The 25,415-nt window shown below is 45.5% G+C and overlaps 1 protein-coding gene across 1 annotated transcript in view; it reads left to right on the forward strand.

Moving 5' to 3' along the window:
- The window catches only part of Alpk2 (alpha kinase 2), a 126,000-nt gene that overhangs the window by 98,691 nt on the left and 1,894 nt on the right, over positions 1–25,415 (forward strand). Inside the window, exons 9-12 of the mRNA XM_028774303.1 lie at positions 2,713–2,987; positions 4,153–4,241; positions 9,851–10,068; positions 14,172–14,220. Of these exons, the coding sequence (XP_028630136.1) occupies positions 2,713–2,987; positions 4,153–4,241; positions 9,851–10,068; positions 14,172–14,220 (631 nt within the window). The remainder of the gene's footprint in view (positions 1–2,712; positions 2,988–4,152; positions 4,242–9,850; positions 10,069–14,171; positions 14,221–25,415) is intronic.

Below are 25,415 nucleotides of genomic sequence, written 5' to 3' on the forward strand. Positions count from 1 at the left end.
GATTTTCAGGCTTAGGGACAAGCACCTTTGCCTGGTGGACCATCCTTACAGGCTCGATGTTTTAAAAATGTATTAATATACTCACTTCACCTCACAGCAGCTCAGGCTGCTGGAAGCCACAGTTTCTCTGTAGCAAAGAACCAGGCGAGGGCTTCTAAAGTCTACACACTAGTCTCACAGTTGGCCAACTGCAGTGAGTCTGTTCCCAGCAAGGAACTGTCCTTCAGGTACCTGAGGCCGCTGGGAGCATGAGTCAGAACACTGTTGGCCTTTTTCAGGCTTTGGAGAAAACTGCAGCTTTGTCCCAGCCCATGGCCTGTGTGCTATATTCTTGTCTCTCCTGAGTACCCCCGAAATCCCCATGTCTCTGCTACCCGAGTCAAAGCGGGAGTCTTGCCAGCTCCCACTTGAAGCAAGATCTGACTGAAACAATTCATCTGCTACGGTGTCACTGTGGAGGACATTTTTTGGTGTCTTCACAGAGGAGGAGACAATTCCGACAGACACTAGCTCTTTCCCTCCAGAGCTTTTCAAGAGACTGTGACTACTCCTCAGATCTTTAATTTTCTCCCTCATGGTTATGTCCTCATTAAAGTAATATTCATATTAGAATTTATAGCCAGGATTGTTAATTATGCCACACAGAACACGCTATTTAGGCAACTTTCACCTTTCGTTCATTTGATGACTTTTCTCTGAGTTGCTTTGCTTGTTCGTAGTGCTGGAGACAGACTGCATGGCCTGCTGCGGTGTACTAGACCGGTCCGCTCCAGTCTGTGGTGTCTTCATTGTCTTCAGCTCCACAGCCCTTTAGTTAATGAGGCATCACATTCTCCTCAGGCCTCTGGCCTTCTAGAGTATCCGTCTGCCTCCCCTCTTCCTTCTGCAGCTTTCGGCTGTTCACCTACTTCTTCACTTTGAAGATTCCCCCTGTCTGCTGGTTTTTCTTTCTGACTATAATCTTCTAGAATAACCCTGTCTCTTCACAGTCTTAATGCCTAGTTTGACACATAGGCTACATGTGTGTGTGTGTGTGTGTGTGTGTGTATTCATGTGTATGTGTGAGGAAGTCCTTCTTTGAATGTAGGCCAGAAGCTGGCAATGGGTGTCTTCTACTGTCCTCCACTTTAGTATTCTAGAACAGGGCTTCTCACAGAACCTTCACCGTTTCTGTTAGATTAACTGGCAGATCATAGGAATCCTCTTTTCTCCACCACCCCACCCCCTCCCAGTGCTAAAATTGAAGGTACACACTACTGTGCCTGGCTTTTTTTTTTTTTTCATGGGTGCTGGGAACCAAAAATTCAAGTCATGTTTGTGCAGTGACCACTTCACCCACAGAGTTGTCCCTCTAGCCCCATGGGTTGCTTTAGAAGCTGTGATTTGCAAATATTTCTGAATAAAATCACGAAATGGGATTTTTTGCATGCCCATGATTTCTATCTTCTTGTAAATATGCAGAAAGATTTCAGATTTTATGGCTGGAGTGTAAAAGTAGGCATCTTTAAGCCCAGCACAGAGAAGGGTGGCAGATCTCTGTCCACTCAAGGCCATCCTGGTCAACCTAAGATGTTTCAGGCCAGCCAAAGATACACAGTAAAATCCTGCCTAAACATGAAAAATCCAACCAGCACTGTTTTACTGAAAGCCACCTCATTTGTTCATGTAAGGAATAAGTCTGGTTTGCCCATCTCTAGTTTAAGCCAATTTCCGATTGGCTCTGTCGGCGTCATGCATCAGCTCCGACAGCTGTCAGAGAATAATCCACTGCTCTCTTATGAAAATATCCAAAATTATTGTACTTTGTAAAAATTCCCCTTCAATGAAAATTCTTCTGTCTCATCTGTTAGTCACCCTGTGTTGCTGTGATAGAACACCACAACCAAAACAAGTCATAAAAGAACGTGTTTAATTAGGGCTCCCAAGGGCGAGTGTCCGTGGTACCAGAGTTAAGACATGACAGCAGACAGCTGGGGTAGCAGCTGAGGGCTCACATCTTACAAACAGCAGGCAGAGAACACTCTAGGAATGGCCTGAGGCATTTGAAGTCTCAGAGCCCACCTCCATGACATTCTTCAAGTGTTCACATCTCTCAGTCCTTCCCAAACAGTGGCACCAACTAGAGACCAGGTACTCAAGGCATTCTTGTTGAAGCCACCCCAACTCTTGCCTTCTCTCTCTCTCTCTCTCTCTCTCTCTCTCTCTCTCTGTGTGTGTGTGTGTGTGTGTGTGTGTGTGTGTGTGTGCACTCCTTTCTTAGTGGAGGCAGTATAACCCAAGATGAGGGAATTTTACTCTTGTATATAAACACATAGGGTATGTGAGTATGTGTGCGCACTTAGAAATGAAACAGCTAGAAAAAAAAAATCTGCAAAGCCCCTTGGAAAAGCCCTAAGGAGAGACAATTGAGTAGGTCCTGTTGGATCTTCTCAATGGTGCTCCTCTCTCTTCTGCTCTACCCATTTTTTAGAGTTGCTCCAACCAGTCTCTGCTTGTCCATGGCCCTCAGCCTGTTCTCATGTCCTCCTTAGATGACCTTTCTCCCCCTCACTCCCAACTCCTGCTCGCTGTGTCTCTGTTGGGTGTCAAGCCTGATCTGTGTCTCTGGGTTCTACTGGTCTACTCTGTCTTTATTCTTATAAAGGGAGAGTAACTAGTCAAAGGCCAGGACTGGAAACGATTCTGTCCACTGAAAGCTGTACTGTGTTTTAGGATGCGAAGAGATTGAATTCAGCCAGCTCATCTTCAAAGAAGATGTTTTCAATGACAGCTACTTTGGGGACCACCTGCGTGGCCAGATCTCCACGGAGGAGCTTCACTTTGGCGAAGGGGTGCATCGCAAAGCTTTCCGTAGCACGGTGATGCAGGGCCTCATGCCCGTCTTCCAGCCTGGCCACGCATGCGTACTCAAGGTGCACAATGCTGTCGCCCATGGGACCAGAAACAATGATGAACTTGTGCAGAGGAACTACAAACTTGCCGCCCAGGTGGGTCAGGGAGCCCAAGGGTGTCTCTGTGGTTGGGAGCATGATGCAATGAGAGGAAAATGAGACTCAGAGTTGAGAGTTGTAGTATTTCCACAGGACATTTGACTTTTTTCCGAGTGTCTAGCTAGATTCTCTCTCTCTAAAACTGAGCCATGGGACAAGACAAAAGATGGGGAGACGTTCATGGAACAAAGAGCAGCACCTTCTCTCCACCTGAGCCTTGGCCCTTCTCTCCACCCAGCCTTGACACCAGCACTGGCCAACCTGCTAGAGTTAGGTCTAGAACTTTCCCAGTGTGCCCCTGTAAACTGTTTCCTGGGGGATTCGTAGGGAGGATTTGGTGAGGTGCTCATGTACTATCAAGCACTGACCACCCAGGTCAGGTGTGGGAATGTCCGATGTCACTGTGTGCTGATCAGGGCAACGCCTGTGCTCCAAGGGAGACGGAGCTTTCCACTTGTGTTGCTCTCTCCCCGAAAGCCAACCTCTTCCCTTCTTTCCTTCCTTTCTCCCTGTCCTCCCCTTACCTTCTTTTGTCTCAAGCATGACCCAGTCATGGAAGTTCTCCCACAGCATCCGATTCCTGGTCAGCAGGACTTACAGGGTAGAAAGCACAATCAATCCACTTGGCTTTTCCTCAGGAGGAATCCTACCAACCATTCACTATTTACTACTCAGATTATACCTCTGAGAAGGAATTGGGGAGGATTGTGGGCAATACCGTTCCCACTCCTACCAACCATTGTCTGACATCGTGCCAAAGGGCCTGTCCCTTTAGATCAGGGACAACCTTCCTCCTAGAAGGTTTCCAACTAGAAATATTATAGTTCCCAGACATTTTGCCTGAGAGGCCGTTTATCTGATATTGGCTTGTGTAACTCATGACTCAGCAACTTTATTGCTGACCAATCCCACATTGTAAGTTTTGTTTCTGGGATGTGCTTTAGTGGCAGGATACTTACCTTACCTAACTCACAAAGTCCTGGCAAAGGTCCCCAGCACTGAAAAAAAAAAAAGATGCTTCTGAGTTGCCAACCAGCCATAATAGGCCTAGGAATCTATTTATCTGAGCAATCTTAGAACTAGGAATCGTCTTGCTGAGTAGGAGAAATGAATTCTGAATTCTTCCAGTCAGTCCGATTTACCATGTTTTTGGGCAATCCAGGAATGCTACGTTCAGAATACTGCCAGATACTACGCCAAGATCTATGCCGCTGAAGCAGAGCCTCTGGAAGGCTTCGGAGAGGTGCCGGAGTAAGTGTGTGGCGACTCCCATGTGTTGCTACCTCTGATTTGCTATGGATGTGGAAGGCCTAGAGGGTTCGAGGGTGAGAAGGGTCAAGTGTTTGATTTTGTCTCTCTGACTATAAACTCTGTGAGGGATCACATAGCCACTATCTTGTTCTTATTTGATCTCCAGAGGTGTAAATGAATGCCTGATAAATATTATATTTTTAACTTAAAACACTTTTTTAAATAAGTGGGGCTGGAAAGATGGCTCAGTGGCTAAGAGCACTGACAGCTGGTCCAGAGAACCTGGGCTCAATTACACTCACATGGTGGCGCAACTGTCGATCACTCCAGCCCCTTTGGTCTACCCTCTGATGCCTCTGTGGGCACTGAATGCATGTGGCTCACAGGTACACATGCAGGCAAAATATCTGCACGAGTAAAAATACATTAATTTTTAAAATGTAAATATATGTACATCCATGCATCTTTGTGTGGGAACCTGCACATGTGAGGGCAGATGCAGACTTTAGAGAAGGGCTGCTACCTCCTGGAGCTGGAGTTATAGATGTTTGTGAGCCACCACATGTTGGGTCACTAGATGTTGGTACTGGGGACAAAATTAAAGTCCCTTGAAAGAAGAGTAAGTATTCTTAGTCACCGAGTCATTTCTCCTGTCCCTTGATAAATAATCTTTTTAAAAAAGATTTATTTATTTTATTTATATGAGTACACTATACCTGTCTTCAGACACACCAGAACAGGGTATTGGATCCCTATCACAGATGGTTGTCAGGCACCATGTAATTGCTGGGAATTGAACTCAGGACCTCTGGAAGAGCAGTCAGTGCTCTTAACCTCCGAGCCATCTCTCCAGCCCATAAATAATCTTTTAAAAAACTTTTTTTTTTATTGTGCTGCTGGAGAGATGGCTCAGGGGTTAAGGGCACTTGCTGCTCTTCCAGACACCCAGATTAAATTCCCAGCATCCATGTAGTGAATCGCAACTTCCATAACTCCACTTCCAGAGGATCCGACGCCCTCTTCTGGCCTCCAGAGGTACAGCGTGGCTATGATGCAGAGACACATGCAGGCAAAACACCCATACACATAAAACAAAACCACGTATTTTTAAAATTTTATTATCATTATTGGTAATGTACATACATATACAGTGAGGCTTATTGTGCTGTGGCATGCATGTGGAGGTCAAAGGTCAACTCTGTAGAGTCAGTTATCATTATGTCTTTATGTAGGTTCCAGGGATTGAACTCGGGTCACCAGGCTTATAGAGCAAGTGCCTTTACCTGCTTGGCTAACTCACTAGCCCTGGTACTTACTAAGTAAATACACATGTGAATGGGCTAATGGATTCTATCACATTAAACAGATACTATGATATCTACCAAGATAAATAGAAAGTCGGATATATCCCCTCAGAGACTTCCCCTTTATTGCCTTGTCAAAGCAATAAATAAATACAAGAGAATTGAGGCTATTACAATACAACTAACATGAGAAGCATAAGCTATGGCAGCGCAGGAAAAGGTGGACACAGCAGGGAAGATCAGGAGCACTGGAACAGAATCCACTTCCCATGATCCTTTGGAGAGAAATTTTATTCTTTATCCACTCATTGCTTAAGTATCTTGGGTCTCAGCAAATTTCTGAGAGTCTGGAGCCTGTGTTTATTAGCTGTTTGTATAATAAAGTCATATTTGCATACTAAGTAGAAAGAGAAAGGGCCAAGTCAGGACTTGCTGGAAATGCAAAAAGAGCAGCCGTCAGTGAAAGAGGGTGAAGAAGGAAGCAGTTCTTGTCTGTATGTTCCTGTTCACGCAGAAACTTTTCCCTTGGGTGGCATGATACAGTAGGATGTCCAGAGCTTGCTGCTGTCTGCCGAGAAGCACACCACACGAGTATCTAGTACAAGAAGACTCGGCAGCAACTTTAGCAAAACTGATATGCTGCAAAGGGCGAAGACCCAATGCTTTCCTGCGAAACAGGAAGACAGCAGTTGGTGTGACTTCAGTTTCATGCTGTAGGAACCTGCCCTGTTATCTTTCTCGTTCTCTCTTTTTCCAGCCTCTGTTCTCTTAAGTTCTTCTACCTTAAGGGAGGAAAAGTAGAAACCATAACAGAATTTTAGGGCAAAAAAAGCACATTCTGGCAACTCTAACAGGCTGGGCTTGGACAACTGTCCCCATAGGACCAGTGATGGTGAAAACCAGTGAAAAGAGCATATGCATTGGGAAGAGAAATGGAAAGGAATCCAATGACTCCAAGTTCATCCTTGGGGTGCTGACAGGAGCTAGATGTGGAACTACAGGAAGCACGAAGTATGCATAACTGAACAAACGAAGAGGGCCAGGGGCATGCATGATTAAACAGCCCTCTATCTTTGCTTCTGCAAGATGAGCGGGAGTTGTTATTGCTGTCACCCAGAGAACATGATCTGTTTCCTCCTGCTCCTCTAGGGTGCAGCCTTGTCCTTAAGGATAATGGAGCTATCTAGGGTGTGGCCTGTCTTGGGAGGTTTTGCTGTGTCTGGGATCCGAGGGTTAAGAGGATGGGTTATCTCTGTGACTTCAGCCTTGAATTGGGAATGAAATAGATCAGGTAGGCAGACACTCCTGGAGCGTTTAACATGCCTGGGCAAAATCAAGCAGGAGTCTGGCCCAAAAGAAAGGAGTAGGACACAAAATGGAGGCAGAGCTGGCAAGCTTTTAGCCTGCTTCTAGTTACCTTGTCCCAAATGGAGAATCAAGGTTTTTGATCAAAAGCAGGTCCTTTTTTATTCATTACATTTTAATGTAGTGTGTGTGTGTGTGTGTGGTCACAGTGAATGTGTGGAGATCAAGGGGACATCTGAAAGGAAATGATTCTCTTCTTTAACCACGATAGTCCTAGGGTTTGAACTCGGGTCGTCAGGTTTGGCGGCGGCAAGTGCCTTTACCCAGTGAGCCATCTCACTGACCCTCAAAAGTAGTTTCTAAGTGCCTGTCATAAAAGCAGTAACTCATCTACCACCCGTAGAGCCATGATGTCCTACAGCAGGGGCAGATGCATGCTGTGTCTAGCTTGACTCTTGTATGGCTTGGGGCCCTTTTAAAGGAAAGAATGCATAATGAACATCGAGATGGGTTTAAGGAGTTAAAAGGGTGGGTGCCCAGTAGGGAGGGAAGCTTAACTGCCTTCATCCATATCCACCAAACAAGCCACAACCTTGAAGAGGACATTTTTTTTCCTATCAGAAACTGTCTTTCCTTAAAATAGGAGAATTTGTGACCACATGAGTGATTACAGCATGTGGAAGTGTTTTCTGAAGGATGTTGAGGCCAGACCTAAATCTGAGAAGTCTGCATCAGGATGCTTGCATGTGTGCCCTGGACTGGTCCCGCACACTTCTTGCCTTCCAGAGAAGCCCATTCTGCTAGGATCTGTGGGCAGGCAGTAGACCCACAGCGGGTCCCACCCCACTACCCCTGCACATGCACGCATGTGTGCACACATACACACACACAAACACACACACGAACACACACACACACACACACACACACACACACACACACACACACACACTCCATGTTTCCTTCCAGTAATGGGCCCCTGAAGCAGTTTTCTTTTAGGGAGCTTTTGGGATCTTGAAGAGAAAACACTCCCTGTAGTTTTTGTTTTCGAATTCATGAATATCAACGGCATCACATTGTCTATGCAAATGACTCCAACTGTGCAGTGACCAGGCTAATTGAGATTGTGACTGATACCCAGACTAGATTCTGGAATAATACCCATTCCCCAAAGGCTACAGAATTAATAAGAACCCAGACAAACCTTGAGCTCTTTTGTATGGTGGATAATTGGCTAGAAGGAGTCTTCAGCAGGTCTCCTGAGTCTTGCAGATGTGACAAAGCATGACAGACAGACAAAAGCTTGATGGCCAACCTGTGTTTTAGGAGTGTGCAGCAGGAGCCCAGCTCCATGTGCCTCTCCCATCTGACTGCCCCCAGATATCTCTGTAACAAGATGCAGAAGCCATCATCCTAAGGGGGTAGGGGGCTGCTTTAAGAGACTTTCAGTGGCTCCTCCTTCCCCCTGTTAGGTTCTCTCTCAAGATATCCTTGTGGCTGCCCCCAGCTTCCTGCAGGTCTTGCTCAGATAACCTTTATTAATAAGCAAAGGCTTCTGAGTCTCTTCAAATGAAATAACAGCTCCTTCACCACCACAGTGCAATCTCCTCGCCAGCCACTGCATTAGACTTCTGCCTGCCAGTTAGCTCCATGCAGTTACTCTCTCTGTTACCTCCATTTAAATGTAAGTTTCATGGGGGAAGAGGCAGAGCCTCTCTTCCCTTTAATGCTGTTTGTGAGAGAGTGACTTGGAGAGTGTTAACACAGAGATGCAACTGAAGATAAGTGTTTGCTGACTGAAAAAAGGATGGATAGGGAGGGAGGGAAAGAGGGAGTGAGGGAGACAAGGAGGGAGGGAGAGAGGGAGGGAGGAATAAATGTGGTGGGTGGGTGAATAGGTGGATGGATAGATGGATGGATGGATGGGTGGAGAGCTGGGTGGGTGGGTAGAATGGATGAATGGATGGATGGATGGATGAGTAGATAGGTAGGTGGATGGATGGATGGATGGATGGATGAGTAGATAGGTAGGTTGATGGATGGATGGATGGGTGGATGGGTGGAGAGCTGTGTGGATGGATGATGAATGGGTAGGTGGATGGATGGATGGATGGATGGGTGTGTGGATGGATGGGTGGGTGGATGGGTGGAGAGCTGTGTGGATGGATGATGAATGAGTAGGTGGATGAATGAATGAATGAATGAATGAGTGATAGCTACTGATCCATTGGATCGCTGAGATAAAATGATAGAGCCTGTCCTCTTGACTCTGGCCTGTAATCTCAGCCTGTAATCTCTGGAGTCTGAGACAAGAGGACCTAGAATTCTAGACTACTCTGAGCTACCTAGTGAATCTGAGGCCAGCCTGGCTATATAGTGAGACTTTTTTTTTCAGCATTTATTTTTAAATGGGGCTGAAGAGATTAGCTTGGCATTTAAGAGTGCTGACTACTCTTCCAGAGGACCTGGGTTCCATTGCCAGCATCCACATGGTAGCTCATAACCTATAGCTCTAGTTCTATGGGATCTGACACCTCCTTCTGGCCTCTGTGAGCACCAGGCACATGTGTGGTGCACATGCATGTAGGGAAAACACCCATACACATAAAATAAATGTAAAAAGCCAAAGCTGGACATGGCCATTCATACTTTTAATCCCAAGACTTGGGAGGCAGAGACAGGCTAATCTCTGTGAGTTCCATCCAGCCCAGCATATTCTATAAAACAGGTTCCAGACCGGCCAGGGCTGATAGTAAGACAATGTCTCAAACAAAACAAGCACATGGTATTAAAAGTAACGAGGAGGAAGAGTTTGAAACCAATTCTAGAAACAAAAGCAGTAATGGATCTTCTGGTTCATCACATAATAACGAAGGGCACTGTAAAACGTAAGATAAAATACAGAGTGGACTCTGGATTGACCGTGTGCCCTGCTTCTCCAGGCGACACTGTGTTCCTATCTGAAATCCTGATGTGTGATCATGTCCTCCTCCCTGACAGGATCATTCCTATTTTCCTTATCCGTCGGCCCGAGAACAACATCCCTTACGCCACAGTGGAAGAGGAGCTGATTGGAGAATTCGTAAAGTATTCCATCCGAGATGGGAAGGAAATCAACTTCCTCAGACGAGATTCGGAGGCTGGTCAGAAGTGTTGCACCTTCCAGCACTGGGTATACCAGAAAACAAGTGGCTGTCTTCTGGTCACGGACATGCAGGGTGAGCTGGACAGACCACCCAGTTCTGCAGGGGCTGTGGGCCTGGGGTGTTCCTAAGGTTAGAAGGAAGGAAAGGAGGGGGAAATGAAAAGGAAGAGAGGTCTGTTGGGTACCAACAAGCATCTTCTCCCTAAGATGTTACTCACTTCCCATTGCAAATGAATCTTGGGGAGGTGGCTCACTCACCCAAAGACTGACTAGAAAATGATGGTGCCAGGGATGGAATCCTGGAGGCCACCACTAGAGTTTAGCACCTTTGTATGAGACAGTGCCTCATAGTCATTGAGTGGCATACTTCAGATTTTTCTCAGCAGTATTGTTATTTGGAAATAAAAAGGAACAGGGAGATTTGTACCTGGGAAGCTGAGGTAATTCACCATTGCCCTTTCTGCCTGGTTCCACCTGTGGGTATCAAATTGCCTAAAAACTTTCTTTATGTTTTGCCAATGTGGCAAGAGGCTTGTACAGGGAAGTCAATGCCCCCACCATGAGCAGCATTTGCCTGGTGTTGATGGGAGCTGTAAATAATTACTCCTGCTCCCTCAGTCCATGGGCAGGTACTCTGGGAAGTGTGCTCAGTGTAGGCTTCCAGCAGAGTACAGTTACCTATGGTAGTAACTGGGTTTTCATCCGTGTGTTGCTAACTGCCTGTGTTCCTCAATCTTTTTTTTCCTTTTTTTTTTTGGCTTCTATCTCAAATGAGCTTTATGTACTCAAAATATATATTAGAATTTATTAAATTATATACATGCATGTATTAGAATTTATTAAATTATATACATGCATATACATGTATATATTAGAATTTTTTAAGTCAGCTTATATTAAAATAGTACAACAGTTGTCTCACACCTAAGAGCTGGGAACCTGGTGTTTCTCAGTGCTTGAGGCTGGGTGCTCAGCAAACAGAGACACACAGAGACAGGCAGAGAGACAGAGACACAGAGAGAAACAAAGACACACAGAGACAGACAGAATGCAAAATATACAGAGAAGTGTCCATGTTTCCTTTATGGAGCTTTGTTTAATAACTGTGTTTCATGAATCTGTTGTACATTATCAAAGCAAGAAGGCAAACACTGATCCAGCTGAGTGGCTAGACTACAGGAAGGACTAGATCTCTCCAGCTTTTGCATGTATTCACTTTTCTATGTTTTTTTTAGTCTGTGTAGAGTATATGATGCTCCCCATGTTACAGCTGAGAGAGCTGAGGGCAGAAGCAGTGGTTTAGTGATTGCCAATTACCTAAAATTGTTGATGGGTCCAGACTCCAACCTATATTTTCAGACTCTGGTTATCACACTTCCTGCACAAGATGACAAACTAAAACCTTGTAGTAAATTTACTTCCCAGTGTTTTCAAGTATCCCCCAATGTTGAAAGGTTCTGATGGGTGGATATCTTCTACAGGGCTCTGATGGACTCTTGTGAGTCAGCTGGGTCAGAAAACACGTCTGTCTTACAGATGAGCTGAGATGTCTGCAGAGGCAGCAATGCCTGTCCCCTCCCAGGAATGACTTCACACACACACACACACACACACACACGTACACGCCATTCTGAACAGACAGCTATTTGTTGGATTCCGGCTGTACAATTGTTCTCCCCTTAGTAGCTGCCTTCAGAGTTGATTCTGCATTAAATGTATTTTGTCTACCGAAAAACAGCACCCTGGAGCTTCCCTCGCAGTTAGTTTTGCTTCCAGGCACTAGTAAACAACTGCAATGGAATATCACATCTCTCTGTAAATGATGTGTGTGCTTAAATGTGTTGGCACAGTGCTTCATAACAGTGTTTATTTACAGTCTGCCGCTCGGGAAAGCCTCTTCACTGCCATCCTCGTTGTGGCACGGGCTCACACTCTTTCAGCAACGCCTCTACACTGGAATTAGCAATAAGAGAAATAAAACCAGATGCGATTGTCCCCTTCTCTTGAGTGCGTTTGTTTGTTGAGAGAAGTTTGTCGAGACTTCAGGTGTGTGGCGTCAGAGGTGGGTCTGTGACTTGGAAGTGAGACCCGAGACCTGTTGAGACCACTAGGCTTTCTCAGGAGCCATCCACAAACTGAGATTCTGTGAAGAGACCTCTGCTCTTCTCCCATCAGAACCAACCCATAGGCCACTATTAGCCTCACATCACTTTGACAGATTGAGAGGACCGTCCTCCAGTGACTGTTGGAAAACCTTTGTTGACTTGCTGACAAATAATTAAACCAAAATGAGCTTAATTCTCTGAGAAATCCCCCATATCATATCTGCCTCCCATTTCCCCAGAGTGCTCTGAGACCACACACACACACACACACACACACACACACACACACACACACACACACACACACACACTGCAGTCCTTCTTCATGCTTGCATGATATAAACATCCCTATGCTTGCCGCTGACCTTGGCATTCTACTTTTCTAAACCAAAATAGTAGCTGTCGACTGTGAGCAACGGATGGCACTGTAGCAGTTCAAGCACCTGTTGCCACACGACTTCTAAAAAACAGACCTTACTGGAACTTAGAGCTGTGGAAAAAAAGATGTCCAATGGGGCCTTTGCCCCATTTTTTGACATCTTTTTTTTTTTAATTATTGTACTTCCTACAATAAAGTGAACATGCAGCAGGCCTTTGCATGTTCGAGTTGTTGGTAGCTTTGGATGAAATTAGTGACTCGGCTTTTAAAACGTTCACTGGGCTCTTCAAAGTACCATGCTTAGCTCACAAGTGCATGGTACAAAAGCTGGGCTCATTGCTTCCGGGTGACTCACCAGTCCCAATAGCAACAATGTGGCATTTTTGCCATGCTCTGGGTGGACACTGCTGAACCAGAGTGTTCTGGCTTCAGCTTGACTTCCCTGGGTCTCTGGGATAAAGAGCCATGGAACCAAGTTATCATCAAACCCTATCCCAGTGTTGGCTTTAGAGAGACCTGGATCCTTCTATACCTCTACTGTCACCTACCTAGCTGCTCTATGCCCAAGTTACCTGCTCATTGGCAGAGATACCACTGCTTACAGCCTGGCTCTTATAGATCCCAGAGTCAGAGGTATGTCATAGGTGACTAACGGGTCACCACTGGATTGCACAGGTGGGGTGCACTGAGGTAGGGGAAGTGCCTAGAGGTGCCATCGTAGAAAGTCAGAAGCAGAAAGAATACATGGATAGAGCAAGAAGATGCTACAAAGGCCCGGGGGACCTCCATACTCTGGGTATGAGAACCGGTGCTCTTCCCATCTGCTAGCATGGGAGTAGTTAAGGATAACGGCTGAGGCTGGGTCAGAGGGAGAGTGGGCAGTCCTTTGTTGTAGTAGGATGCTCATCTTCCTCTTGCTGGAAGATAGCAGGCGGTCTATTTTCCTTACACCTCTGGACCCCTAACTACTTCCCAGCTGCCTTTCCTGGGCGGACAGTAGCAGAGAGCATCCTGTGTGCTTGGGATTTTAACAAGGACATCTGTGGCTTTTTGCTGAGCCAGCGTGGGAAGCTCAGTAGCTGTTTTACTGTTTTGAGTTTGGTTCTTCCCAACGCTACTGTGGTTCCATGATCTTAAAAGTCTTAAACGGCCAGGCCGTGGATTCTAAATGCTATTGTTCCCGGGCCAAATGACTGAAAGTCTTCTCACAAACTTGTGAATGTTCCCTAGAATCTGGAAATTCTTTGTGGAAGTGAGAAATTGCGTAGGTGGAGTTTTTCTTTGAACACATTGCCTTGAACGTTCTTACTGCTGCTGTTGACCAAGCCAGTCCTTGACCATGCTTCCTTCTATTTGAGGGCTTCAGTGAGGAGCAGGGGACCAAACCTAAGTCCAGGAGATAGCATTTCTTGGGAGAAAGCTCATGGGAAAAGTGCCAAGTCTCATATTCAGTCTAGAACAAACCTGAAGGAGGCCTGACTTGGGTACTGCTGCCTGAGTCACAGGTCTGCCTTCCCCCATCATTAACCCCTTCTGCAGACACAGGTGTGACTGTGAGTCTCCTGAGGCTCTCCGGGAGGAAAGTCCACATGGACCCAGAAAGACAATAAGCTTCCCCTCCCCTATCTGACCAATCCTCTCTGTGCCTCACCTAGCAACTCAAACTTCTGTCTTTGCTCTCTCTTTCCACAGGTGTAGGAATGAAGTTAACCGACGTTGGCATAGCAACACTAGCTAGAGGGTGAGTAGCAAAAAAATGAAATCGGTGTCATTTCACATTGGGCTTCCGGCAAAGGCTGCTGGCTAATGTGGACAGAGTGGATTTCTTGTCTTTGCTGTGAATGACAAATGATCTAGGGATGAATCCAATTCATTTCCTTTACTTACATAAAATATTTATGGACTTTATTCTCAGAGGGAAACACATATGCTTCCTAACTCTGAAGCAAACAAGAATGCTGGCAAACACATTTCTAGACCAACTACTCACAGGAGTGTCATGGGGAGAGAATATTCTGGCACCATTGAGATAGCTTTCAGCTCAAAAACCCCAGTTTCTATACTTAGCATCTTCTTTATTGAAAGTTTTTGTTGTTTTGTCTTTTGCAGTTGGGTACAATAATTACACATATATATTTCAGTTCATTTTCCCACAAAAAACCAAACCAAACCAAACAAAAAAACCTCCTTTGGGTGACTCACGGGTACAAGAGATTACTACAGGAGTCATTCAAATAATCTATTTCAGGCTGCTGCTGCTGGTGGCGCACGCCTTTAATCCTAGCACTTGGGAGGCAGAGGCAGGTGGATCTCTGTGATTTCGAGGCCAGCACAGTCTACATAGTAAGTTCCAGGACAGCTAGAGCTACACAGAGAAACTCTGTCTCAAAAAAACAAAAAAATCAAATACTTACTTCTCATTCCTGTTGTTGATTTTGTTTTTCTGGTTGAATGCAAGAATGTTGGTTTGCTCAATTGCCTGCTTAGGTGACTATTTACCAAGCTGTTCACAGATCGTCCTGTTTTGCTGCTTTGCTTGGGCCCCTTCGAAGAAAAACTGACTATTCATGATTTTTTCAAACAATGTTTTAAAGCATATTCTCTTTTCCTGTGAGTGTGTGTGTGTGTGTGTGTGTGTGTGCATGCACACATATCCAGCCACAATTCCCATGTGGAGGTAGGAAACCGATTCTGGGAGGTGCCTTTCCATGTAGATTAAGAAGAAGGCAGACTGAGCTCCGGCCTCCATCTCTGTGCTTCCTGCCTGTGAATGCTATGTGGCCAACAGCTTTACCCTTCTGCCACCTTCCCCAGCGACACGCCGTGATGGGCTGTACCTGTCAACTGTGAGCCAAAGTAGTCCTTTCCTTCTGTGAGTTGCTTTTGTAGAGAACTTTGCTGTAGCAATGAGAAAAGTAGTGGAAACCATAGGTTTGGTTCATGAACCCATGATAGCCCAACGTTCTCCATTTCACATTAGAACCAAGATGTGGTTTGGATAGCTTCCCCTGCTGTCTTCCTTTTGAAAACCTATTCTGCGATGATAAACTCTTAACATTGCAGTTGTCTCTCACACTCACCTCATGGCACTGATAAGAGCCCTGATCGCTGTAGGCTTCAGGGCATTTGGGCGTGACACTGGTCTTGCAAATATAATGTGTCAGAGGGGTTATGATGCTACTGCGGGGAGGGGGAAGAGTCAAGAGCTTTTGGGAGACTTGGTCCAAATCTGGGCTAGGCTGTTTACCTCTATTTCTCCTGGTGGTAGCGTGGCTTGTAGTGCTGTAGGCATTTGTCTGATGGATGGGATGTCTGGGTGGGATTAGTTTCTTCCTGTTGGTGCTGTTTTGTGCCTGAGGTCCTTAAAAGTCAATCCCTTTAGCAGCCGACCAGGATGGATATTTCCATTAACCTGTGGTGCCCGACTTATGAAGACCTCTGATTGTCAGGTATCACCACGACTCTGCCAACGGGTGTGAGCTCCGTGGAGCTCCCTTTTCCTCGCCTCAGCCTAATGCCAGAAGATACAAAATTCCATAGCATAACTTCAAACAGTTGTGGTGACTCCCAACCATAGAATTATTTTGTTGCTATCTCATAGCTGTAATTTTGCTACTGTTATGAATAGTAATGTAACTAGCTGATGCAGGCATTCTGATATGTGACCCTGTGAAAGGCTCATTCAATCCCCAAAGGGGTCTCGACCCACAGTTGAGAACTGCTGACTTAGAAAACCCTCTAACTCAACCAAAGCTGCTCAGGAAACCCTTAAACCAAGATGCGTGTAAGAGCACAGTGATTTACAACATCTTTAGAAGCATGTCAACAGCTTCCAGGAACCAGAGAGCTCCAAACGGCACCACCTCTCCTAATTTAAAAAGAAATCCAAGCCCTCGGTTTTGTTCTCAGCTTTAATGTTACTTTTCTAGCCTGGGACAGCTGCCCAAGACCCATTAAAGAGAGGCTAGCCGGAGCCAAGGGCAAAATGCTGCCTGTAAAGTGTCACTTATGCCTGCTTTCCCACCCAAGTAGAAGTGGGAGGGGAATTCTGCAGTGTTTGAGAGCTTTGAAAAGACAATAGATCATCATGTCCAGGTTTTAAAGTTTTCTTTAGAAGTTTAAAGAAAAGTCACATTTTAAAAAAAAAAAAAAACAGAACTGTATTAGAAGCTTGATTGGAAAAATCGATAAAAGTAGACCCTCTCAGAGGATGAAGTGAGTTTGCCCTTCCTTACAGATCCTCATTCTTAGAGTGAACTGTGACAACCACGCCCACTGCCTAGACTCCCGAGCTCCCCCTCCCTCTGGAGCAGGGCCAGAGCCAGCAGTGATCCAGGGTATGGGGGAGGGAGGGGGAAGGGAAAGGGAGGGCCAGTGGCATTCTCTAAGTGTAAAGAAGGGAGAACAGGGGTGGGGGAGGCAGGCTAAGCACCCTTGATGCCCAGGGGTAGATCTCAAACGGTAGAAAGCAAGATTTGACTGAAGAAACGTTTCCTTCAAAGCCAAAGCTGCAAATGGAGTGTGACTAATGGCAGCAAACTGGGAAAGGGTTAAGGTTCCAAGGTGATCTGCAGATAGGACAGGCGCATTCACACTGGGTGCCATGGCAGATAGACAGATAGGAGGAAACATGTTCACACTGGGTGCCACAAAAGATAGGAGGGTACAAATTTACACTGGATGCCATGACAATTAGGATGGAACATGTTCACATTGGGTGCCATGAGAGATAGGAGGGAACATGTTCATACTGGATTCCGAGGAACAGGAGGAAGAACGAGGAGAGTGACAGACTTTCAGAGTACAGGAATGGGGTTGGGCAAATAGGGATTCATTAAACATACTCCCTTATTTGTAGCAAGCCTAGCTTATTCACGATGGACTGGGAGACCAGTGAGTTCTATGGAAGGCTGATCCCTGGCAGTGCTTGGCTGTAGAGAAGAACAGCATCATGAAAAGCGGATCTCTGCACCACTTAAACTTATCTCCAGGCTGAAGGGGTGAAGGGGAGATAGCTAACTTGGTAAAGTATTTACTGTGCAAGCATAAAGAGTTTAGCTCAAGTCTGAGAATCATGTTTTAGCTTGCACTTGGAATCCCAGTAGCAGAGAGAGTGGGCAGAGACAGGAAGATCTGTTCTATTTGGTCAGTTCTAAGCCCTTGAGAGACCTTGTCTCAAAAACAAAACAAACAAACAAAAACAAAGCCAAAAGTGGTCAACACATGAAGAATAACATTGAGGCTATCCTCTGTCCTCCATAACCACACACACAGGCATATATATATATATATATATATATATATATATATATCTCCCTATATTTCAACCTGCACTATATATAAACACATAATAATAATTTAATAAATAATAATAAAATAAATGCAACCTGTCTTGTTTCCCAATTAAGTCAGGGGTATTCAAATGAAGGTTGAGATGCTATTTGTCATATAAATAATCTGTCCATAATCTCATAAAAATAAGGAGCCGTTATAATCTGCTTATTTTAACTTTATTTGGCATGGTCTTTCAGACGGTCCTGTGTCGAACTCCTCCTGGGCCGTCAGTATGATCATGTCTGGAGTGTCATCTGCCCTCCAGGTAGACTGCAGACCTGAACTGGCTCTTGGATCACGTTTCTGAGTTGAGTTCCTTGGACATCTAGAGTTCTCTGAGAGAGACAAGGAAAGATATTCAATCTTGTAAATGGGGATTTGGAAACTTAACCAAGACATGCAGGCAGAACAGATCTATACTTATTACCACGGGTTCTGCAAGCATCTCGCTAGGCGGTAGTGTGGAGGTTGTGACGTAGCCACTAGAGGGCAGCAGAGGCAATGTTTTGCTCTCTCTCCTCCTCTCTCCCTTCCTCTGCCTTCACCCCCCCCCCCCCCGCGTGTAAAAAAAAAGATCCAGTCACATGGCTACATCGAAGTAAAACAAAGAGGTACTCTGAGTCGGTCTTTCAGTCAGTCACCAGTAACTGCTGTGCTAAAATAAGATGCTTGTGAGTAGCTTCCGGAGACACCCTGGCTGCCCAACATGACGGTCCTTTCTACCTTTGGAAGGAAGAACAAGGGCTGTCAGACATTGCTGACATGGAAAGCACATGTAAGAGACTCAGACTTATTCCCTGGGAAGGGCCAGAAGTGCAGTGGGAAGGGCAGATGTAGCCGAGGAGAGTTGCTGTCACTGGCTGGCACAGGGCCTGCCTGCCAGGTCTGCTCAACTACTCTGAGACAAAAGACTCCACCCTCGGAATCCAGAGCAGTACCCTAAGAAGCCCTTGTGTGCCCACTGGCAGAAGGGACAAGGGTTACCTGGATGCTTATTCCAGTCCAGTGTCACACACAAGTGGCCATGGAGAGGAACCACCAACAGTGACTTAAATATGGGAAGGAATAGAATCTCCTCATCAGCACCACACCCTAGAAAGGTTACTATGTAATGCTGGGCGCACTACTTAAAGCAATATACAAATCTGCTAGCAGGAATGGAAACAAAAAGACTTAGATCAAAGGTTGCCGGCATCTTTTGAATGTACCCCACAGAAGGACCTATGCCACTCACTGTACAACATCAAATATTTGAGATGTCTCACCAACACCAGGCCTCTGAGAATTCATAGACCTAATACACTGGTACCTTAACACCCTAAATATCTACTCCAGGTGGCTGCCATTGTCCCCTAGCTTTGGAAGGTAGCCCACCTTCTAGTTTTATTTGACCAAGTCACACAGCTGTAGAGTTAGTTGGTCCATTGACTGATATATCTGACCAGTCCTTACCACTGAGGCTGCTTGGAGATTTTCGAGGGAGCAGGGCACATTTTACTATTTTGGCAAGACTGACATTATAGCAGTGAACTATGTGTGTGCTTGGATCGCCAAGGCCCAGCAGAGCTAGAGAGAACATGTATCTCTACCAGGTAGAAATAGCACGGAGGTCTTCTGCCTCCTGCCTAGAAATCTTATTAAAAAACAGCTCCGTTGAAGTAACTTGAGAAGGGAGCCGTGGAGGTCTTCTTACTCCTGTCTGGAGCACCCTCCTTTATCAAATCCCTGATCATTGGCAGGACCCCAGGGACTCCCAGGTGAACTCCTGGTCAGTTGTTATCTGGGCCCTATGGACAATTCTGGACACACACACACACAAACATATCTAAAGAAAAGCCTGGTAGACTCCTGGTCACCTCCTGTCAGTGGCTAGAAACAGGAGGGAGACAAGGAGACTCAAGGCTAGCAGGAGGGCCAGAGAGAGCAGATTGAGAGTGGATAGAGACCAGGCCTGTGCTGTCCAGAAGAATGCTTTCAGCGCCTTCAGGAACGTCTAAACCAAGTACAGTGTAGGGTGGCAGGCCACACGGGGCAAAGGGAGAATGCATACAGTGTTTTTCCTCCAGCTGGGATTACTGTCAGGGAAAAAACAGGAATGGCTTCCACTGAGGCAGCAGGCAGTTGCCTAGTCTAAGACTGAGGGAAGAGCCATAGGACTGGATGGTGAGGGCAGGAGCTAGAGACAGGACCCGTGAGCCAGTGGAAAGGCTGACTTTGTTATAAAGAAACTGAGATATTAGAGCACTTCTTGACCATAATGTGCCGTACACTTGGAGTAAATGTGGGAGAGCAGATAATCTGGACTGGGTGGGAAGCGACTACCTCAGTAGTCCTGGGAGGGGGTGGCAGTGGCCAGAGCTGGCTAAGTTTGTGGAGACTGGCTGTTTGAAGGTCACCTGTCCAATGAGAAGGCCAACAAACAGACGCCTTCAGACTACAACTAAACTCAGATGTGTTTTCCAGAACACCCTAAAACATCCCATAGATTTTGACAAAAGCATTTTTTCAAAGTTTTTACTGTCATCTAAATTGGGGACACTCTGGATTGAATAGTTTAAGAGGATTTGCAGGTGTGATATTTCATGGGATCTTCAAAGGATGGATATGTGTTTTGGTTGCATCAGGGAAGAGGTAGAGATTAAATAGTATTTTTATGCAATTTATAATATTCCAGTTCGAGGGGGATGGCTTAATAGTACAGCATGAACTTAACATGTTCAAACATTGTACTGAAAGGATTTTTTCTCTTCAAAGCATCTTATGGGATTTTGGCTCCTTAGAATAACTGTTGGGATGTGCTGATTCATGGGGCAAATGTCGCCAGCTCATCTCTCCTCAGAATGTCAGCTCCAGCTCCAAATGTCCCTCTGAACCTGTGCTCAAGCTCTTCCCTCTGCCACCTTTGCCCTGTGAAACCTCCTGAGTGTTCACAAGGCAATATAAATGGATCTTTGTTGGGGAATGCTACCACTATGGGTTGATGTGTTTGCTTGTCCTATAAGATGGCAGCCTCCTGCAGTGCCCACCACACAGCTGGTGCCACCAAAGAAAGGATGAGTGTGAAGTGATGCAGGGCATGATGGGATTTCAGATCACTGCACGTTTCCGGAATGAAAGACTCCTCAGTGGTCCTTATATGAGACAACAGCCCAACCAACTAATGAGTAAATTCAGGCTTTACTTTCAGTGACACACACACACACACACACACACACACACACACACACACACACACACAGATAGACACACACACACACAGAAACAGGGAGAGCAAGAGTGAGAGAGCAAGAAAGCGAGAGAGAGTGAGAGAGAGAGAGAGCGAGAGAGAGCGCTCTGTTTCTGTATTAAAACCTATTTGGCTCATAGTTTCCATCAATGCCCTCATACAGTCCTATGATGAGTCAATAGGTCACAGCTTGAATGTGTGGCCGAGAGAAATACAAAGTCTCATGGCAGAAGGTAGGGTATCCTTCAAAGACACCCAGCTGGTCAGTAAAGTTTCTTCACTAGGCCTACCATCATGAGGGCCAAGCTTTTTGAAGATGTTCTAGATCTAAATCATAGCACATGTATGCATGTACGTGTACACACACACACACACACACACACACACACACACACCTAGGACTAGGACAAACGAACACTTTCTTCAAAAAGGATATCAAGCTACCAGCAGCCTAGATGGCTTCTGGTTTGCTTCTACAGGGATTACCAACACATGGGGAAAATGCTCTTTAGGGTTTTCTGATCTTACTCAGTGTTCTTTAAACAATCCCTTGTGAGACTGTAGGCCAGGCAGAGATGGACGTTTCTACAGGTTTGCTCTACTGGTCCCTTGCTCTGGGTGTCTTTGGAGGCAGTGGCTTGCACAGGGAAGCTGTGAAGATGCCACCTGAGGATCTGGCCACAGTCATCTGTTGCTATTTGCATGGGTCTAAAAGGCTCTGCTATGTCTTATCATGTTGAGAGGAGACAGAGATTCCTCTGAAGCAAGAAATCAATCTCACTCTGTTTCCGACAGTGAGTGCCACACTCAGTGGAGTGAGGGCAAGATTGTAGAGTCAGCTTTACAGCTCCTTCCTGGGAAATAACAGTGTGGTTTTATCATGTTGTTGGACACAGGATTCAAGTACCAAGTTCATACTATATCTTCATTTAAATATAAAGACCTTTCTAAAGCCACATTGGAATTAGAGATTCTGAACAAAGCAGTTTGGATTTCAGCCCCTATCCAAACCCGCTGAGCCCAGATCAGCATTTTAGCAAGTTCCCATATAACTCGCACACACCACTCCCCCTGGGGTTGGGGGTGGTATTTGTTAATAGACACACTGGATGGCGCCCCCTTCTGGCTACTGGCTGTCCCATTTTTGCACATTTTGAGTAGAAGGCCAAGTAGAAGGTCCGCTGGGAAATTATTATAACTGAGGATTAAAGGGCAAAGATCCAGCAAGTAAGATCCAGCACAGCTAAGGTTCCCAAAACTGAACATACATGAAAAGTTGCAAATACAACGTTTTTTATCCCATTATGCTAGATTCTTAGGCCTGCCATAAAAATTACCACCAAGGCAAATGCTTAAAATAATAAAAATTTATAGTTTCATAGTTCTGGAAACTATCAGCCTGAAAGGTGCCAGCAGGTATCTTAGCTTTGCTTTTTGTTTTCCCATCGCTGTGACTTAAAAAAGAAACAAACAAAACCCTGACCAAGGCCACTTAAGGGAGCAAAGGTTTGTTCTGGCTCACATTTCATGGGTATAGTCCATCATGACACAGAAGCAAATGGATTGAAGGTTGGAGCAGCTGTTCACATTGCATGTACAGTCAGGCTCCCAGCTCAGGGACTGGTGCCTTCCTTGGTGGGCGACCTCCTAAGCTCAATTTAATTTAAAACAATCCCCCACAGGCATGCTCGAGGTTCTTCTCCTAGTGATTCTAGGTATCATCAAGTGAACGACCAAGATTACCTATCACAGTAGGGCCAGTTCCTTCCAGAGTCTGTGCCACGCCTGTCTCCTACCTTCTGATGGTTGACTGTAATCCTTGCTGGTTTTTGATTTGTGATACCTCAGTAGAACTCTGCCTCAGATATCAAATAGCATCCCTGTGTGCCTGTGTCTTCTCTTCTCTTCATACATAAATATCAGTAATATTGGGATCAAGGGTCCACCCTACTCCAATAGCATCTCAAGTCATTAGATCTCTAGTGGCCATTGTTTAAAAATAATATCACACTCTGGGCTTCTTGGAAGGACAGTGTTTTGGAGTTACTATGCAAGTCCGTATGTCTAACCAACAAGAAACATAGTGGTGAGTTTCTGCAGTGGTGTTCATGTTGGAACAATGTCATGAAAGACTATATCTGTGGTCTCCACCCAGCCTGAGGGCAGCAGATGGTATATGGCTTGCAAATCAGGTCACAAGCTGAGGACTGTTTCCTATTGCTTGGATAGAGGACAGCTTGGTGAAATTACACTCACGTCCTTTGAGTGCATCTGTGGCTAATTGGTCTAGAAACATATGGATGCTGCCTTATTTTTCTTCCCATGCAAAAAACCATTTCATGGTAGTGGATGCCAGTTTGAGTGAACAACAGGGCGAATCTTGCTCCTAGTTGAGACAAAGAACAAATTTAGAGGAGAGGAAGATTCTTAATTCTGTAGCTACCAGGTGGCTAAATCTTAAAAATACACGCGCATCTGGAAAAGCTGGTCAGCATTGCCTGAGTTCAGTACTGCCTGGGTCTAGCTTCAAAGTGTGTTCTGGTTTGAGTATTCTCTCTGGAGGTTTGTATGCTTGAAGGCTTGAAGATTAGTCTCTAACGAGAGGGACAGTTAAGAGCCAAGCCCTGGTGGAAGGCAGATTGTGGGGAGAGCAACAGGACAGGGTTAATATTGGTCTCATGGACTGAGGGCCTATAAGGCAAGGTCACAGCACATATTTGGTCCCTTCTGTACTTGACCAGTACTCTACCATAGTGCAGTGTAGCCAAGGGCTCTCACCAGGATGTGGAGGCCACCAGAATCACAAGACAAATAAAGTCCTTTTCTTTCCAAATTACATCTGGGTAGCATTGAGTATTTTGTTATTGTAAAACAAACAGAAAGAGTGATTCAGAAATGTGGTGTGGGACCCCATCTGGGCTAAGATCAAAGAGCCCTGCTGGTGGGGCTGGTATCTATTTACTTGTTCTTTGAACATTCATACTAAAAGCCTCCTCTGGACAGGAGTCCTGGACATAAAACATTGTCTTGGGAGAGATGATACCTATGGAGAGATACAGATATAGACTTCTAATTCTAAACGAGAATCTGGTCCTCAGGAAGACACAGAGACAAGAGTGGAGGAATTCCTTCTCACACTGTTGGAAAAAGGCTCAGTAGGTTCCAGGGACTCTGCCCTCAGCCTGATCTTGCAGAGCCTGGGGGCTGAGAAACATGCCCCAGGCTGTACAAGGCTGCATTTACCATGCCTGTGTGTGACACCCTATCCACAGCCAGATAAACTCTAGTTTGTACTGTGTCTACAATGCATACCCTGGGTTGTCTTCTCCTAACACAGAGACACACAGACACACACAGACACACAGACATACACATACACACACAGACACACAGACATACACATACACATACAGACACACAGAGACACATACAGACACACATAGACACACACACTCTTCTCCCAACACACAGGCAAACACATACATATACATCTCCCCCAACACACACATACACACACACACACACCAATCTTGGGGGGATTCATGGCTGCTGAATTCATTCTTTTTGGCTCAGCAATACTTCTAAGGAGTGGAAACCTGAGTCAGCACATGAAACTTGGAGTTTTGAGGTGGCTTAATGAAAGGTCTTCAGAATCATTCTTCTAGCTACAAAACTAGTATTAAAGAGTGTATCTTCCTGCCCATAGCCCAAGGGAGCCCATGACCATGTTCTTTCCTTCCCTTTTGTGTGTATATGTGTCTATATAGTGTATGTACATGTATGTTTGTGTATGTGTGTACATGTGCATGAAGGCAGAAGCCGGAGGTTGATGTCTGGTGAACTCTCCTGCTCACTGAACCTGGTACTTCCTGGTTGGCTAGACTGGCTGGCCAGCAAGCCCTGGGGATCTGTCTAACTTCATCCCTCTCCCAGAACTGACATTACAGATGTGTGCTTCCATGTGGCTGTTTTTTAAATTAAATTTTTTTATTTTTAAAGATGTATTTATTTATTTTATGTATATAAGTACAGTGTAGCTATCTTCAGACACACCAGAAGAGGGCATTGGACCCCATTACAGATGGTTGTGAGCCATCATGTGGCTGCTGGGAATTGAACTCAGGACCTCTGGAAGAGCAGTCAGTGCTCTTAACCGCTGAGCCATCTCCCCAGCCATCTCTCCATGTGGCTTTTTACAAGGTTATACGCATCTGAACTCATGTCCTCCCGCTTATGTGACCAGAACTTTACTGACTGGATCATAACCCCAGTCTGAAGTACTGTCAAGTCAGCCTCAAATCTGTGGCTTCCTTTCCTCCTTAGTGGTCCTAGGCTTTGAAGTTAGGGCTCATGCTTGCTAGTCAAGTGCTCTGCCC

The sequence above is a fragment of the Grammomys surdaster genome, unplaced genomic scaffold (assembly GCF_004785775.1).
Source record: "Grammomys surdaster isolate TR1022 unplaced genomic scaffold, NIH_TR_1.0 239, whole genome shotgun sequence".
Lineage (NCBI taxonomy): Eukaryota > Metazoa > Chordata > Mammalia > Rodentia > Muridae > Grammomys > Grammomys surdaster.